Source organism: Acromyrmex echinatior, chromosome 11 (assembly GCF_024713525.1).
Source record: "Acromyrmex echinatior isolate Ae372 chromosome 11, ASM2471352v2, whole genome shotgun sequence".
NCBI lineage: Eukaryota > Metazoa > Arthropoda > Insecta > Hymenoptera > Formicidae > Acromyrmex > Acromyrmex echinatior.
The window spans coordinates 4,720,967-4,738,593 of NC_141862.1; the positions used below are offsets into that span (position 1 = coordinate 4,720,967).

Genomic DNA, 17,627 nt, shown 5'->3' on the forward strand with positions numbered 1-17,627 from the left:
TTAATAATTTCTAGAAAAGTATTTTTAGCGAACAAATTACAAAATAAAGATGACGATAGAAGAGTTCGTTGAACAGCTCGCCGTTTACGAAATTCGTGAATTATATAACTGTCAGATCGCAAGAGTGATTGTTAAATCGTTTCTTTCATTCTTTCGCTTAACTTTGAGTTAAGCAGAAGGCGCGAAAATACCCGCAACAACGTAGTTTTAAACAAAATGTTGTATGGCTAGAAGTCGCGACAACCTCGCACGACTAATTAAAGGTTAAATTAAAATTGTAATTTTTGTTCCTTCCTCGTGACGAGTTACACAACGCGGCATCCATTCTTCAGTCGTCTTCACGCGGCATTGCTTGGTTGACTACAACCGAGCTAGGTCGACAAATTCCATCCGGAATATACCCCGTAGTCGTAACCGTTACAATCGTTGGTTGTTTGCAAAGTTGTAACCGCGTGAGTCTTCCGGAAAGCTGCCACGTAACCGTCGAATTAGAGCGACGATGAAAGACCAATTCCCGGATAATCGAAGTAGCTCTCGCTTCCCGTTAGCCTCCGTACGAGACGTATTATATGGCTTCATCTCTCGAGTTGAACAGAAATTCCCGAGCTGTGCCAAAGCGGACAGCTCGACTTTTTCTCATCTCCCCTTTAATGTCGAAACATTTCCTTAACGTCGAAATATCGCTCGTCAGTTTGTATTCACTCTTGCGTAACGAATGAACGTCTACTTTAGTAGCAACTTCGTTGCGGAACTACGACCGTTTGCTATCTCAATAAATAATTTTAATCAATTAATTGAAACTGTGAATACTGCATAATTATTTTCAACATTTAGACAATGATATATTAATTAACATATTCGCGAATACAAATTGAATGTGAACGTTTGTATTACAAATCTAATGCAAAGGGTCATGCCTTTCGCCGTTGATGTGTGTTTAGTATGCCTTCTACATCCTCCGTTTTCACGTACCAGCCGAATGTGCAGCGAGCTATTTAAACTTTCGGTCAACGGAGGAGTAGTTAAAGTTTGAGAAATTCGGGTAACGCGTGTGTACTTTAATTAACACGCATACGTAGGAAGTTCCTTGGTTATTAAGCCCTGTCGTCTGGAAATTGGATGTACAAATCCTGCAATGCTCATCCCGCGACGTTATATATTCACATTTTGTCCCCGCATATATTCATATAAATTCTTGATTTGTCGTGAAATATAATCGCGCAGAAATACATTCAACGTAGCTAACATTTAATAATAAATGGGCTCCAGTTATATTATATAATCTTTTTTCCAGATTTATTTTGTCGCATTGGTTTATATTTACATTTCATTAAATTTTATAAATTCTTCTAAATGACACGTGCTCTTTTTGAAAAAATATATTTTTTCATTATATGTATATATATTTATGATTATACGTATTGTTTAACGCTCTATGAGACAAGTTTCTATATAATAAAATTTTGTCTGAAATGACTCCGGAGGGATTGAAATGAAGAGGGATTCACTTGGGTTAGATTTCGCTGAGCTGTCCTAATTATCCACAGAACGGAAAAAGCTCGGGCGAGGGATGCAGCTGATTACCGGCGGGGTGCAGTAAATCCTAAAATCCACCGAATTTCGAAGCTCCGAGGTATGTCGTAATCGAGTCACTCCGCGGTCAATCTTAAACTACCGAGTTATACGAGTGACTCTGCGGCACTCGCGCCCCGGCACTTTAATCCGAGGGACTTGAGAGTGCACCTGGTAGACGACACTGGTATATATCTCTCCCCGGCTGCGAACTTCGGGTTAGCTTGCGAGCGCGTTAAGGGGGTGCGGGGATGGTAGACCCAATTACATCTCGTTCGTGCAGAATTGGACGAATACATACAAGATGCTTAAGACGCCTTAACTATCTTGGGATTTGTACCCACATTCTAACTGTCCAGATTCGTTTAAGTACCCTACGCTGGACTTTCGTCGGTTACCGAGGATTTCTATCACCCCATAAATTCATCACTGTAAACTCTGACAAACAGGTTTTTCTCCTGAAATAACCTGCTCTATTTTTATAATTGCAATTTACGACATTGACATTGACACGATTGAGATTTTTATATATAGTTTCTTCTGATCACTTTATATAGGTAATATTTTGTAATTATTTGCTTGATTTTTATTTATCGTCCAATTAAGCAAGAAAATTACTACGATTATGTATAAGAATTAATAATGTAACAATAAGTAAAATTATAATATAAGAATAATGTTTGTTAATAAATAACCATCAGATCGAATTTATTTAATCGATTGTAAGTTTAATACGAGCAACTTTTCATTCTTGTTGCAGAATGTTTCTACGAAGAGACTGCCATTTTTCTACGATCGGAAACGTTCACGCAACGAAATGTGAGTGACGACGAAAGAAATTTCATGAAACTGAAAATTAAAAATTAACCGACGATTAATGTACGTTCCTGCTTTGGGTTAATGGAGCGCAACCTATGGAAGGGAACGTGATGACACGCTGCCAACCGAAGATGGAGGTTTCTTAAGCCCAGGATTAGAAGACCGTCTAAAATCCAAGCGCTCTTGTCCTCATCTCAGATCGATCAAATCATTGACGTGAGCTCCTTGAAGAGCTTTAAACTTGGCGCATTAGATTCCACCAACGCGCACGGAAGCTGTTTCAATCACGCGCTGCAACAAATCTGTGGAGATTTGAAACTGTGATTCTACATGACGACAGAATTGCCGATGACGGAAAAGAAAACATAGAGAATCGCTCGAGAATTGCCCTTAATTTCGGATAATCAAAGATTCGTCTGCTGAGAACAGATTTATTCTATGTCTTGCGAATTTCTGAAAAGCGGGTTGTCGCGGCGCAGAGGTTGCGGCATAAACGATGTGCTCGTCGATGAATTAAAGCGTATACCTGGGCTGGTCGTTCGGACAATCGATAATGCCGGGTCGTAAAACTTCGCGCGCTGCACGTAGCGTGTCTGATACATAATGCAATTCTATCGAGAGAGTCGATGTCTCGAGGTGTGAAGCGAAAAGCGCTGGGTCATTCTTAGTGCCTGCCTCGAAACAGATCTCGAGACGCCTCATGTCAATTACGACCCTAACTCGTACATCGATCTTGTGAAGTTGACTTGGAATGCCTGACTCGAGCGTCGGAAGAACTGGGAACAAGGGCTAATTGGGAAATTAGAAACAAGTGTGTTACTCGAAATAAGTGATTGTATGTGCTTACACGAGAGTGCTCCGCTCGATAAAGTGCGGATTTCCTTAAATTTTTTTCTTTTTTTTTTTTTGCGAACGAGGTCGATTTTCGTGATTGCGTGATTGACGTCATTGCGAAAACGATTCGGAATAGTGTCGGATTTGGTAAATATTTGTCGATACTTGAAAATCGAGTAGTTTAACGCGTCACGGGGCATCTCATCGTGATTCAAAGCCCGTTCGATGTGAACCGAAAAAACGGTCTTTCTATATTGACACGCCATATCAAATAGAGCCGAGTGTAAAGGCTCGGGGGATACGTGCCAGAGTGCATAAATCGTGGTGTACGAGCAATTAAGAAGTAAATCGGAAAAGAGGTAATTAACGTAGTATCTAAAGTACGAAGACGCGCATGCCTCACGGTAATTAATTACTTTCAATGTGAGTTTAGAAAAGTCGGGCGATCTCTTGGGTATCATTACACGGACTTGAAGAATGGCACGTAACTCGTGAATAAAAAAAACGTATAGCGAGTAAATTTCGAGGATAGTCCTAATTACTGAAGCGCACAACAAAGTTGCGTGAAAACTTTAGCGAGGTTACTGGAGAAAAGAATTCTCTCGCGGGTATACAGAAAAATCTTGAAAAATATAAGATCCAAGAGAACACGTGAGTCGCAAAGTCGTTCGTTTTAAATCCACCGCGAAAATCAACCTCGTTTCTCGACAATTCTGGGCAAGCCCGAATGCGGGCGGTGCCGTATGTGCTTCGTTAAACTGACAATAATCGTCAACCGCGTGTCACGAACTTGTACGTGGGTAAGAGCGAGCGTTGGCAAATGAAATTCCGGCTGTGCACTTACGATGACGTCGTTCCATGATTTCACCACTCGAGCATCAAAAGCGTGAAAATTCAACTGTTACAGTATTGCGCATTTTGCGAAGCATTGCGAGAAGAAAATTGTCACAAAGAGAAAATGGAAGAAATCTAAGATTACAAAGGAGATTATTCATGAGTGATCTTGAATGAAAAAAAAAAACAATTTCCGTACACGGACACTTGGTACAGAGAGAAGCAGGAGAAAACGAGCATTGTTCGTCGACGACCACCGGAGCATGACGATCCTTGTCAAAGTATTTCAGGCATTGATAGCCTGTCGATTCGTTTAAATATCCACAAGAGCGCAGATTCACAGAAAGAGCCACAAAAGAGAATAGCGCGACGTTAACGGAGAGTTATCTCGAAAACAACAAATTTGGTAGGGAAGTTTTGTGCGTTGTTGCGAACGGATCGACCAGAAAACAATAATCGACTAACAGCCGACGATTGTCGTGGGGCAAGTGATGGACTTTATCGGAGTCGACATGTGATGCACAGCGTGGCGACAAACGAGTGGTGTGCGCGATTAGTTACGAGAGAATGACGGTGATGTGTACGTCGTTCACGGATGTTGTTCAGTGCCGGGATGCTGCAGTGAGTAACTGTCAATAAAAGAACGGCGAGTGTGACACAACGAGATCAGTTTCGTCGTCGTCGTCGTCGTCGTCGTCGTCGTCGTCGTCGTCGTCGTTGTTGGCATTGCCATTGTCGTTGTCACTGTCGCGGAGACGGAGAAGGATAAGAAGAGAACCGTACGATACCGCTCACAGAAATACCCAGTATGAAGGATCATCGAGGAGGATGGCTGCACGCCGTGCTACCTCTGATAACGTTCCTCTTGCATCAGACAGGTGAATACAATCTTATATTTATTATTATTATTATTATAATACCAACTTTTTTCACGAAAAATCTAGAGAAGACCGAGTCGCGCGAGATATTTTACGTCAACTGATGTTTAGCTGCGTCTCTCTCTCGGTTGTGAATTTATTTTTATAAAAGACAAATTATTTTAGCAATTGGGAAATTTGTTATGAAAAGAACATAATAATAGTAATGTGAGAAAAAGCTCTAAAAATTTTGTCTTATCTCTTATTAAAGAAGATATTACGAAACGTAAATAATTTGAAAATAGGGATCATTTTTAAAAAATGAAATTGTAAAATAGACGACGGAAATGAAATTATATTTTATAGTTTTAGGTAAATATTCTACGGTCGTTCATATCCTCCTTTTTGACTAAAATTTTCAATTCACGTTCAGTAATTTGGCGATTGAATGAAATAGATGATTGCATCGATAATCAGAATTTAAAGCCGATTACTTCGAGGTGTAAGTGCACAAATACATGTTTCAGGCATCTAAATAAAGTCCTGTGAATGTAATCTAACACGATGGATGAACGAATATTTTTTTGCTATTTCCTGTTGGCCGGAATAAACTTAAAGCGATGCAACGACACTCTGTCGCTCATTCGAACAAAACGCAGATGTGTCAGTAAAATGGGCCACACCGACACAATGTATTGTTTTCCACACACGCGCTCGCGCACGGACGCGATTATATCGAAATGTATATCACGAATAAAATACTGTAAGGTAGACCCAATTTTCGATGAAATATTGCGATTTAATGAGCTTCGAGTTAACTAGCTTTTACAGGATATGATCTGTTACGAGTAAAACGCGCTAGTTTTTTTTTTTTATTTAATTATAATACAAGTTTGTCGCTAGAACGTTCGATAATTAATTTCAACGTTTTAAGATATCTTGTGGTATAGTTGGTTAAAAGTTGCGATCTAAAATAATTTGCCGGACATTTATAAGAAAATTAAAAAAGAGTGACTATACTTGAAATATGTATTCTTTTTTTCTTAAGAAAAAAGGGGACACCATTGCTAAGAAAAAGTCATGTTATGCGACATTTTGCGTGATAAGATGAATTCCGTAACGTAATATCTGCCCAGAATTACTGAAAGGTAGGATCGCTTCTCGTGTATTCCGATGTATTCTTAAATACCACAGACCGCTATCGCATTCCAGTTGATTTCCATGCAATGAATGGACTCATGAATAAAGCGCTTTAAACCAGATCGCTCGAGATCGTTCGGCGAAAGGCATTCTGCCAATAATTTCAGAGCGAACTCTATCGACATACCGAGTTATTCATAATTCGCTATATGTATGCTGAATTGCATTAAATCGAGTACAGTCGGTAGGAGCAACGAACAATTTGATTGTTGAGGTCGGGAATTTCAAGTTGTTCTTATATCAAACTAGGCTTCGCTGTAGCTTTGTCGAGCAATTTGCGGATTGCGATTCACTTCAACAATCCAACATTTTCCTTGTTAAAAGATCGCAAAGCGTTCATTCGCTCGAATTGAGTAGTCCATCGGCAAAAATCGTTAACGCCACTTAAAGTCTTTTCGGTGAAAAAATTCGTATAATTTTCTTATTCAATCTATCAATAAGATTATTTTTTAAAGTTTAAGGTCATTATTTTAGTCAACAAAACGTGTATAATATAGTATAAGAAAAAAATATAATTTTTATTTATTAAAATAAAGTGCAAAGTGACTGATTTTGAACTGGAGAAAGTATTTTAGCTGATTTTGGAACTGATAATGAAACGTTTGTAACTTTTATTTTCCGTCAAAACAGTTAATATTGATTTGGCAGAATTTTTATGCTTTTGAAATCTTTTTATTATCCTTTAATTTTAAAAAATTACAGACTATATGTATATTTCCGTTATACCACGCTTAGTTATTTATTGGAAAAAAAACAATGTCTTTTCCCCTCTTTTATCTCTGTGTCAAATTCAAATGAAAATAAAATAATAAACATATAGAGGGAAATAAATAAAGCGAGTTTTATGAAAAATAATAAAAGGAAAAATTATATGCGTATAGAGTAAATTATACACATATATAAAAATTATCTTACATATAGTAAATCTAGTCTTGTCAGAATAGGGATTTGACTTTTTTTGTAACTTGACTCACTTTCCTTTCCAGATTTTATAAGATTTGTAATTGTTTTGCACATTTTTAAAACGTTTAATTTGTAACTAAGAAGCTAAGAAATTTTGAAAATATGTATTTTTTTAATTTTGGGTTATTTTGTATATTGGTTATTTAGAAATATTGCAAGATTTACTTTATTTAGAATGTTCCTTAAAGAAGATATCGATCGAATGTCGTGTCGGACATGTAGCGGAAATTCACTCGTTCGTCATAAACACGCTTCACGAGTAAACCGTATATAAATTACCTGAAATTTTGCTACGTCCAGAAATGATGTATAATATGAGGCCATAATGTTACATATATACAGACACATTGCCAATGTAAGAAAATTCTTTTTACAGCTTTTTCCTATATCGTGAAATTGCATTTCAAGCAGAAATCTGTTAGAAATTAAGAGTAGTTTACTTAGCTTTATTATTGAAACCGTATACAAAGATTAAAATAATGTTTTTAATAATTTGTGCTTTAGGTCGGTCCATTTAGGATTATTTTACTTAAGATTAATTAACATAGATAGAACTAGTTAATTTATTACAAGTTCCATGTAGATGAACTGATTAAACTAAATATTGAGATAAGTTGTCGAGCTTGATAGAAGTACGTATATAACTTTATGTATATATTTGCATATAAGTAAAAAACTTTGATATAATTTTGCGACACTGTTAGACCTCGAAAAACTACAAACTGAATTAGACATGCTCGGTAATTAACGCGTCTAGGTTCTGCCGGCTGTTAGCTTTGGGAGAATAAACATTGCTTGAATTAGCAGAACAAATTTTCCTCGTTTCCCAATGGCGTTTCCTTGCTCTTCCCGATGACTTTTATCGTGTGCCACCTCTGTCCCAAGAATCGAGAAATGAAGTGTTTGGAAATTTCATCGAGAGACATAAACTTTCTTACGAACGTCGCGGAAAATTGAATTTTTAAGCGACGGATTATTTGCAAGTAGCCGACTTCATTTGTTGATTTGTCCGTGTATATCTTTTGATTTTGTCCCGATTTCTGTATGTTACCGTTGAACAAAAGTTAATTACGACTGTAACATTATAACGAGTAAATTCGAACGATTCTTCATATACATTATTGCGACTGTGCACTCTAAATCCATTATTTATTCGCCAAATCACTGTTACACACGTATCGCCAATAGAAACTGCATAAATTACAGCTTTTTGTAATAAACCATGTTTCGAAAATATCGATGAAATCAGAATTTATTTGAAAGAGATACTTTCATTGAAGCGGTAAAAGAGGTAATATTTATCACGCTGGAATGAAAGGGTCGATAATTCATTGTACAACGCGATAGACGTGGAAATACAAATTGCTTTTTATATCGACGTCGAATTTGTTCTATAGACGATTATTTTCATCCTACAATTCTATAATTTACTTTGATCATTGGCTGCTACTGAGAGAGAGAGAGAGAGAGAGAGAGACAGAAGCAAAAGCAGGGCAAAGAAAATCGATTTCGTGAGTAAATTCACTCGAATTTCTTAATGCATCAATCGCGATACAATTGTGTGTGCAATGTGCATAATATGTAAATGCAATCCGGATATTGATAGTCTGATGTTTCTCTCGACAAGCATTGTATGAGAATTATAGATATCGAGCGGACGTGTAACACGTTTGCGGAATGCGGTTGATTGTAAGTCGAGAAGCCAATTTGCCAAACTCGAGTTCGTCGCGGGCGGGTGGAGAAGATACCGCAAGAACGTTGCGACGTTCCATTGAAGTTGTAGCGCGAAGAGAATCGATGTTATTATACATACATATACCTATATCTCTATAGCAGTATCTATATCTACTGAAATAACGATATATCTTCGCACACCGTGTCTTGCATCACCTTTAAGCGCCAAAATTAATTGCAAACATGTTATTAAACTCGACACTCTGCATAACTTTTCATACGCATCTGATGAATATGAATTATTTCTCAAAACTACACTAAATACACCGTGTAATTCATACAAGATATACAGGATGACAGAAAAGTTCGATCATAAAGTTGTGTGCTTGTCAAATCATTAATAACATATATTTATTTAAAAAAGCAAGCTTTCCAGAGTATTGATTTTATCTTAATAAATATAAAAAAATAACACCTAACATTCAAAATGACCTTTAGCTTTGATGCAAACTTTAAGTTCCTTTGGGAATGGCATCAACGATGGCCGCGTATCTTTCCACGGATAAATTCTCTCAGGCAGTTAGTAAAGAGTTTTTAGTTAGTTTACCAATGTATTATTTAATTCGATGTAGATCTTTTGGTATTTAATAAGACAATGTAGTTAACATTTCAAAGTTTGTTTGTTTTTTAAATACACATTACTATTATTACCCAGGTAGCGTGTTGACATTATTTGTCATTATTTTAACAAATAACATTAATTTGCTGTCTGGATAATGATTTGATAAACGTAAAAAGGTCAAATTTTTTTCGATATAAATGAATGAAGAAGGCCATATTTAGTCAACAAGGCAGGTTTATCTAATATTGTCTAATATGTATTTTGTCTAATATGCTAATTCCTTTCTATAACCTTGTAAATTTTGTTCCATTTTTATCTTCTGTGATAGGTTATTATATGTTTTAAATCCATCACGCGTGCAGTAACATTTTTTGTTCTTCTCTTGTCTTATATCTATCAACATACAATTTTCCTTCTTGCCTTGTCAGTATTATGCCCTCTCTTTGCACGATTTCTATTTTCCTGGTCAAATAATTCGGATATAGTCTCTTTATCATTTTATGTATCAATAAATTTATATTAAATTCTATTCTTTGCTTAATAAACATAAACTGAAGTGCTTCTAGCATATCCTTAATCCTCATTTGTCATTACACCTAAGTATTATTCTCATTCTCCTATTTTCTGTAATTTCTGTAGGTGTTCTAAATTAGTCTTATTTATTCCTATTAATATCTATTGAAAAACAGTAATCAAACAATGGGACAATAAATGATTTGTATATCATATATCTCATTAATGGTGATAAGTTATTACTAATTTATCCCAATACTCCCAATCTTGTTCCTTATTTTTTTACTTATACTATTAATGTGAGCCGAAAAATTTAAATTTTTATCAATTATTATTCTTAGATATTTTATTTCATTAACTGCTTCTAATACTTTATCCCCTATTTTTATTTCAATGTTATTTTCAGCCACCTTTTTCCTAACTTCTCTTATCACCATTACTTTAGTCTTGCTTGCATTCAGTTTTAATCCATTCATCCTAATCGTTCTTCTATTCTTCTCATTTGCTCCTTAAATTCGTTAATCTCAAAACTGTCATGTCCAGTCGTATAGATTAATGCATCATCTGCAAATAACTTTAACTTACAATTCTCAGCAATACTTTCTTTCATATCATTTATATATAAAAAAAATAACAGAGAGAGAGAGAGAGAGAGAGAGAGAGAGAGAGATTTGTTAGTCTGGAAACACAATCTTAGACTGGAGTAGATATCACATATGAAATTGACAAATAATTTAATATTATTGACTAATAAACAATTTTAAAACATCTTTAAAGCAGTGCAAATAATTTGTTACAAAAAATATCGCCTCAATCGGGATTCGAATTGAGATCTCTCATGAATTTCGTGCAACACTCATGCGGACGTCTAACAATTCGATCACCGAAGCATGTGATGATATTAATCACAATAACCTATTTATAAGAAAAATGTCTTTTTCAAGTGACGCAAATAATTAATAAGTGAAAATGGATAGAGAAATATTTAATACAAATGAAGAAGGTCACATTTGGCGGGTTTTAGTAATAATGTATTGTCTGAATTTATATTATAATATTTCCAATTCAAACAAACTGCGCAAGAATTACATTATATATTTGTCGATCTTGAAATACAGTCTTAGACTGAAGCTGGAGCATGTGATATCACAAATTAATTTGACAAACAGTTTAATGTTATTGATGCTAAGAATCTTTAAAGCATTATAAATAATTTTCGTCCTTGCGCATTTTAAGAATGGTCGCAGTTTGCAGATGACGAGAATAGCAGATTTATTTAATAATTAACATTGCATTGATTTATTGAATATTCGGGTATATCCAGATTACCGGAACAACGCAAAAGTTCAAAAGACATCTGAGAGGTATTTATAAGAGACATCTGTGAAAGATTGAAATATTCTCTAGACAGTGCTATGACGTCTTTTCAACGCTGTGTCGGTTAAGTACTTGACACTGTCACGTATTCTTCGCTTTTCCAATAACGATGACGCGTTTTTAATTTCCTTTGTCGCCGGATACGTAGAATATTCGTGGTAACTCTGGTACACCTTTGTCTATATTCTATTTTATACCATAGTGAATACCGAAAAATTGAATTGCAGGGTAGCCGGTCGGCACGACCGAACAGTAAATCGAAACTCCCCGCAGAGATCCCAACACAATCGAACGTAGAGACAAATGTAGAGAGAGCGAGCGAGAGAGAGAGAGAGAGAGAGAGAGAGAGGAGAGAGAGAGAGAGAGCGAGAACGTAAACCATTACTATTGAGCTTATCAAAGTGATTCACGTGACTGGCCGACGGCATTATGCAAATGAACCGTAAAATTATCGTAGCCTTCAGGCATCGCCAGGCAAGGGAATACCTGAACTTTCCATTATACATGACAGAGCACATTACTATAGTTACAACTGATATCTGTTTCAGAAGGTAAAGATTACATAATAATTCTCCATTGGTTACAAACTGAATTCGTTTTCGAATTATCTTTTGCGAGAAGCATTCTATCTTCAACGCATTATGAACTGTCATTTAAACGAATATCAAATGAACGAAGATCATATTTGAGAATTGATGTTGCAGTCATTACTGAATAAAATGATAATAGTATAAGCTTTTTTAGCGCAAAATTTTACAGAAATTTATTCAACTTATTGATTATATGTATATATTCGAATTTAAGTTAAAACTTAATGCCAACATGGCGTGAAAACGAATAATAAATTCTAATACAAGATTGCATTGTGATTATATTGAGAGTTTATTAAAAAAGACTGCGGATATTTTTCTTTTCTTTTTCATTCTCAATTTAATTTGTGATATTACTGCTCCAGTTTCTGTTTATTAAAAATGCGATATATTTCAAGACTGAAAACTAAATCGGCGCGCAATTTATAAAACTGGATGTGTATATAAATTTACAACGAAGTGTTATTAATTAGAATGTTATCAATATTGATTAATACCTAGTATTGCTATCGATAGTATCGCTACGTAAATTTTACAAGAAAATATGCCACTCTTAATTACTATAACACAAAATTTTCATGCACTTCACACTTTAAATGATAAAATATTTATACTCTAAACCTTTATAAATACATATAATTAATTTAATTATTAACTTAAAAAGAGAATAAGCACACTATCAAATTTAATTTTGAAATTATATAGAAGTATGTCCACAATGTCTCCTCATAATATAATATTTATCACTAAACAAACCCAATAAAATGTACAAATAATAATATAAAACTGCTTAAAAATTGGTATCACTTATCAATATTATAATATTGATCTTTGTTATAGTATTGGTTATCACATGGAAAGAATCATTTTACTGAAGTATCTAATTTAACTAAATATAAATTTGAAAATAATTTTGTTATAGAGGAAAACTCTCTATTATAGACGCCTAATATGAGATAGTGACGTTTCTGCTAAACTAATAAACGCTATCTATTGGTTCCACCATGAATTTATTGCTCTTAGATTGAAAACTTTAACAGAAAATTCATTATTAAATCATGCTTGTAATCATTATAAAAAAAGATTTTATAATTTGAATGTCTTTAAGTTTCATTGAGATGAGACCTTTTAAACCTTTATTATTTAATAAAATAAATATTTGGCAATAAATTCTTCATATAGTGACAGAGTTAGGTTGTACTAATAGAAAAATACAGGATATGTTGAATTATTTAATTACAGAAGTTAAATTTGATTATCATAAAACTATAAATAATATGAGATACCCAGGATATTTTTGATATGAAATTACCTATGCTCCTATGTTATAGTAGAAATCTTTGCTAAAGAATAAATGTTATTGTACAATAATATTGTAAAAAGGTCAACCGAAATGAACATCGAGTGCCTATTTCTGCGATGCTTGATTCCAACTATCTGAAGACGAGTTCTGGGTATAATCTATAAAATGCTCATTTTTCACGTACGCTAATTGTCTTTGTTTGCATTTTAGAAACATGAAATAAAGTTTTTTTAATTGCAATACTGATATATTTTGCGTTTTACTATCGATTTCTCGGGGCATCTCATATTAAGAGCACAATTTTTTGACTTTGCGATTTTGCTCACTTTTTACATTTCTTTAATTTAAAAAAATAATGGTATTTGGATTAAATTTTATTACGTTATCTTAAAGTTTATTAAATTCTCTTCAAAATGACTTATTATTTTTTTTCTGCCCATAGACTTCTAGCATTTATTCAAAATGAACTCGGTATCTCATAATAGGGGTCTTTCCTTTACTATCAACAAACAATTATACTATATAGGACGCATAAACTGGTTGCTATAGAACATTTTTTGCAATATTATTCATTGTAACTAAATTTTCTATATAATTATTTTGATTCAGCAAAATCGTTCTTTCCGTGTAAGAAGTCCTGATGTATGTATGTATAATGAAATGAATTTTTAAGAGCTTGTTCCTGTTTGTTCTAGTTTTTAACATGACAGATTGAACCTCTTGATGACCACTGAAGGCATAATTTAATGTTCAATGACCTTACTCACTTGTACGTAAAAATGTAAAAACGTATCGATAGCGTTCTAAGTCTTAAGATCCAGCTTAACCGAAAGTTTAAGCTGGATGGTTAAGCTTAACTTAAAGTTTATTTCTACTTATCTTTTTTTTTTATTTTGTAATATTGATAGAGGCTTGATCTAGGTAGATGATCGACAGGCGAGAAGTGGCAGCCTCCGCTCGGCATGCCTCTTAGCGAGCTATTAATGTCTTCGTTCCATTTGGTCCAAGAAAACAGGAAGCGATCCCTCCAATGACCGTCGAGAATGTGTCCAGCAAATTTATACGCGCAGACAGCTGCAGCAACGAACGCGCGCTTACCTATATCGCTTACCGAACAGAAAAGGGATTGCGATGGCCAAAGAGAGCGATGGCTCTAAAATTGGATCAAAGATTTTCTACGGCGTTGATCGAGATTGCTCGCGCGCGCGCGAGCGCGGCAAAAAGATTTCCTGTCATAAACAGAGAGGCTACACGTAAACGAATACTTATACGCCCTTAATACAGTTTCTGGTGGACGAATGATTCTCGATTATTACCACACGTTATAACGAAATACCATTTCGTGGCGACGGTACTGTCAAAGCTTCATATAAATATTTATAAGGATCGAATTACGATCCTATTTACAGAACACGTCCTGAGAACATCCTTCAAATATAAGGATGTTTTCTAGATGTTTTTAGAACATCCCTTGAATGTCTGTGCTGTATGGATCTATATTAGACACGTTACGCCGAAAAACTACACACTTAATAATATCAATACGGCAAATTGATGTTTGCCCTTTTGAACATATCTGAGTGAAGTAACATTGCTGTATAATTGATCGTTAAGGCGAACTCAAAGGTAAGCATCAACCTTTGAGATAAATCCGCTCGTTTACTGCCGACACTCGTACAAACTGCAGTTCATTACAGTCCGATGAATCGCTGCATTTGCGTGAATCGCATTAGGACGACGATCTCGGGAGAACTCACGCGTGACGTTTGTAGACTAGTCGCTCCCGAGATACTCCGCATGTTGCAGTTAGACCACAGAAAGCCTAATACCCACAGGAATAAATACGTGCAGTGTGCTATCGCAGCGACGACGGCTGATACTGTTTATATTTTTGGACGAAGTTTTCTAGTCGATTCGTTTGGGCTTAATTAACAGCCGTTAATTCGCCCTCGGCGAATGCAGTTCTCAACGAGTATTGACTTTTTCAGTTAACGACTCTAGAAGAAATTAAGAGAGAATTTATTTTGATAGCAATATTATCATCGAAATGAGCGATATATTATTAGGTGCGCAACTAAGTTCTCGCTGTTATTTTGATGCATCTTCATCAAAATAACAGCGAGAACTTAGTTGCGCACCTAATATATAGATAGATTATTTTTTGGAAAATAATTGAATGCGCGGAATTCGTTCTCTGTCTATTACCGAGATAATTACAAAAGTATAATTTTCGCGTATAATTTAAGTATAATTTATTTTATATATTGACAAGTTTAAAAAAAATAAAAGACCTGTTTACAAAGTTAATTGCATAAGTTAGATACTCTTGTGGATAAATAGCGTAATATCATTAAAGTTACGGGGTTTAAGTTGATTCAAATTTATGCTCACTCGAGTATAATTTGCAAGTAAAACTTTTTATTTGAACACACTTCAAAATGCTTTACTAGGATCGTTCGCCAAGATTAATCGCGCTAGCTGTAAATCTGCCTCCGTAAAATCACGTCAATGTTAATCGGTTCACGTTAGCGTTTTTAGGTTACGAACGTAATCTACGTCAGTCGATCTGGTTTACGATTCTTGTAATCGAGGCGGGAATAAGTTAGTCCATGTATAATACGTCTCTCTCTCTCTGCAGTCCGAGGTCGCTCGATCTGATTGAATCGCTCCGCTTTATCAACGTGCAGGTACGGCCGTAATTCTGAAACATCAGACCGATTCTACGCTCGACCACCTTTTGAGTCCTCCGATATCCGACGAGACGCGATGAGAAAATATGTGCGCTGTTATAGAAATATCAGGAACCTGGCTATATAAAGCGACGTCGTAAAGTATCGATGGCATAAAATAATGTAAGAAATAAAGAGTTCCATATATTACAGATTATATTTATAAACTATATAAAAAGCCTTTAAATTCTTGATTATTGCAGACACTGTAGATACGTAAAGTGTCCTTGCAATGCCAACATTTTTTGGCTGAAAGAGATTGCAAATTTCTTAATAAAATTTCTTATAATTTATTAATAAAAATTATCTATTGTATTTTCAGGAATAGGGGAAAGGAATACATTCCATTTTTATTTTTCTGTAAATCGAATCTTTATTGTATAAAACTTACTTTGAAGAATTCCTAATTTTGAACAATTAAATTCCGATGAAATAATTACTTTTCACATATAATGTTGTTTATGCGGTGAACAAAAGATGTATATACCAAGGTTCAATAGATAGTTTTTGAGTTGTTATCAAAGATGTGAGCACAAATTTAATACCTATGAGATGCATAGTATCTCAAAAACAATTGTTGTATTTTTTATTGATCTTCGTGTCTACGATATCTTTTATTTATAAGCTATATTATAAGCTACATTATATGCGAAAATTATAATTCATTTTACCGGGATCCAATTATCCATATAATTAGTGCATGGTCTATTAATTATATGGTAAATTAGATCCTGGTAGAATAAATTAGTTTTCACATATGATATAGCTTATAATGTGATAAATAAAATATGTTACAAAAGGTTTCATAATAGATAGCTTTTTGAGCTATGGAGTAATACTTGTGCTCATAGACACCTTACAGGACTATCCAATAATAATTATAAGCCTTATGACATTTTTTATGGATCATATTACAAAATGACTTCATTTGCGGAAACTAATTCGTTTCGGGAGCTAATTTTCCACACAGATAGTACGAAATCCTTTTGAAGATTTGAGTAATCTAATTAAAATTATTTATAAGTATTGCTAAGAGAAGTTATATTTATAAGAGAAATTGTTAATACAATAGCGCTATAATAATGCTTCTTTAAAACTTTGTTGATTTAATTCAAAGAAAATATGTCGCTTGTACGATGTCTTGTATTCATAATTGGAAATTGTCTTAACTCTCTTCGACCACATGCAATGGTACTCTGAGCTCTGCTTAGAGTTTTTTGTTCTAGTTATATAAATAATATTCTTAGCAAAACCATTGGACTGGTCAGCTACGCGGTATATCGTATAGCAATAGCACGCATGGTATGGTTTAGTATTGCGATTGAAAAATTGCCACGAGCTATAAAACATTCTCGTGTATTGCGCGATCTATTTCGCGAGTGGCACTACACGAAAATAGGTTGCACTGCAAAACATTTTCAAAAAAGACGCGTCGATTACGCGCGGACGGCTTGCTGCAAAATTCTTGCTGTTTCGTTGCAATCGTTTGTTCGTCTTGTCGTTTTTCCATCTGGATGTCTAACATTCGTTTCTCCGATGAGATTCTCTTTCTCTCTCTCTCTCTCTCTCTCTCTCTCTCTCTCTCTCTCTCTCTCTCTCTTCCTCTCTTCCTCTCTTTCTATTCTTTTCTTTTTTCTTTTCCTGAAAATTAACAGTTATGACGTTATAAGTGTCCAGCGATTTTAAGACAAAGTATAAAGATGCAAAGTAATGCATACGGAAAAAATAATTGTGATTGAA

General features: G+C 34.8%; 1 protein-coding gene across 4 annotated transcripts in view; it reads left to right on the top strand.

The window, feature by feature from the left end:
• The window catches only part of LOC105147141 (opioid-binding protein/cell adhesion molecule homolog), a 407,659-nt gene that overhangs the window by 167,403 nt on the left and 222,629 nt on the right, over positions 1-17,627 (top strand). For 3 of the 4 annotated variants that reach the window (XM_087411479.1, XM_087411478.1, XM_087411482.1), the window contains exon 2: positions 2,333-4,937. In XM_087411479.1, the coding sequence (XP_087267605.1) occupies positions 4,868-4,937 (70 nt within the window). In that variant the 5' untranslated portion in view covers positions 2,333-4,867. Of the gene's footprint in view, positions 1-1,547; positions 1,634-2,332; positions 4,938-17,627 lie in introns of all 4 variants that reach the window. The other variant, XM_087411480.1, reaches the window with a different exon arrangement.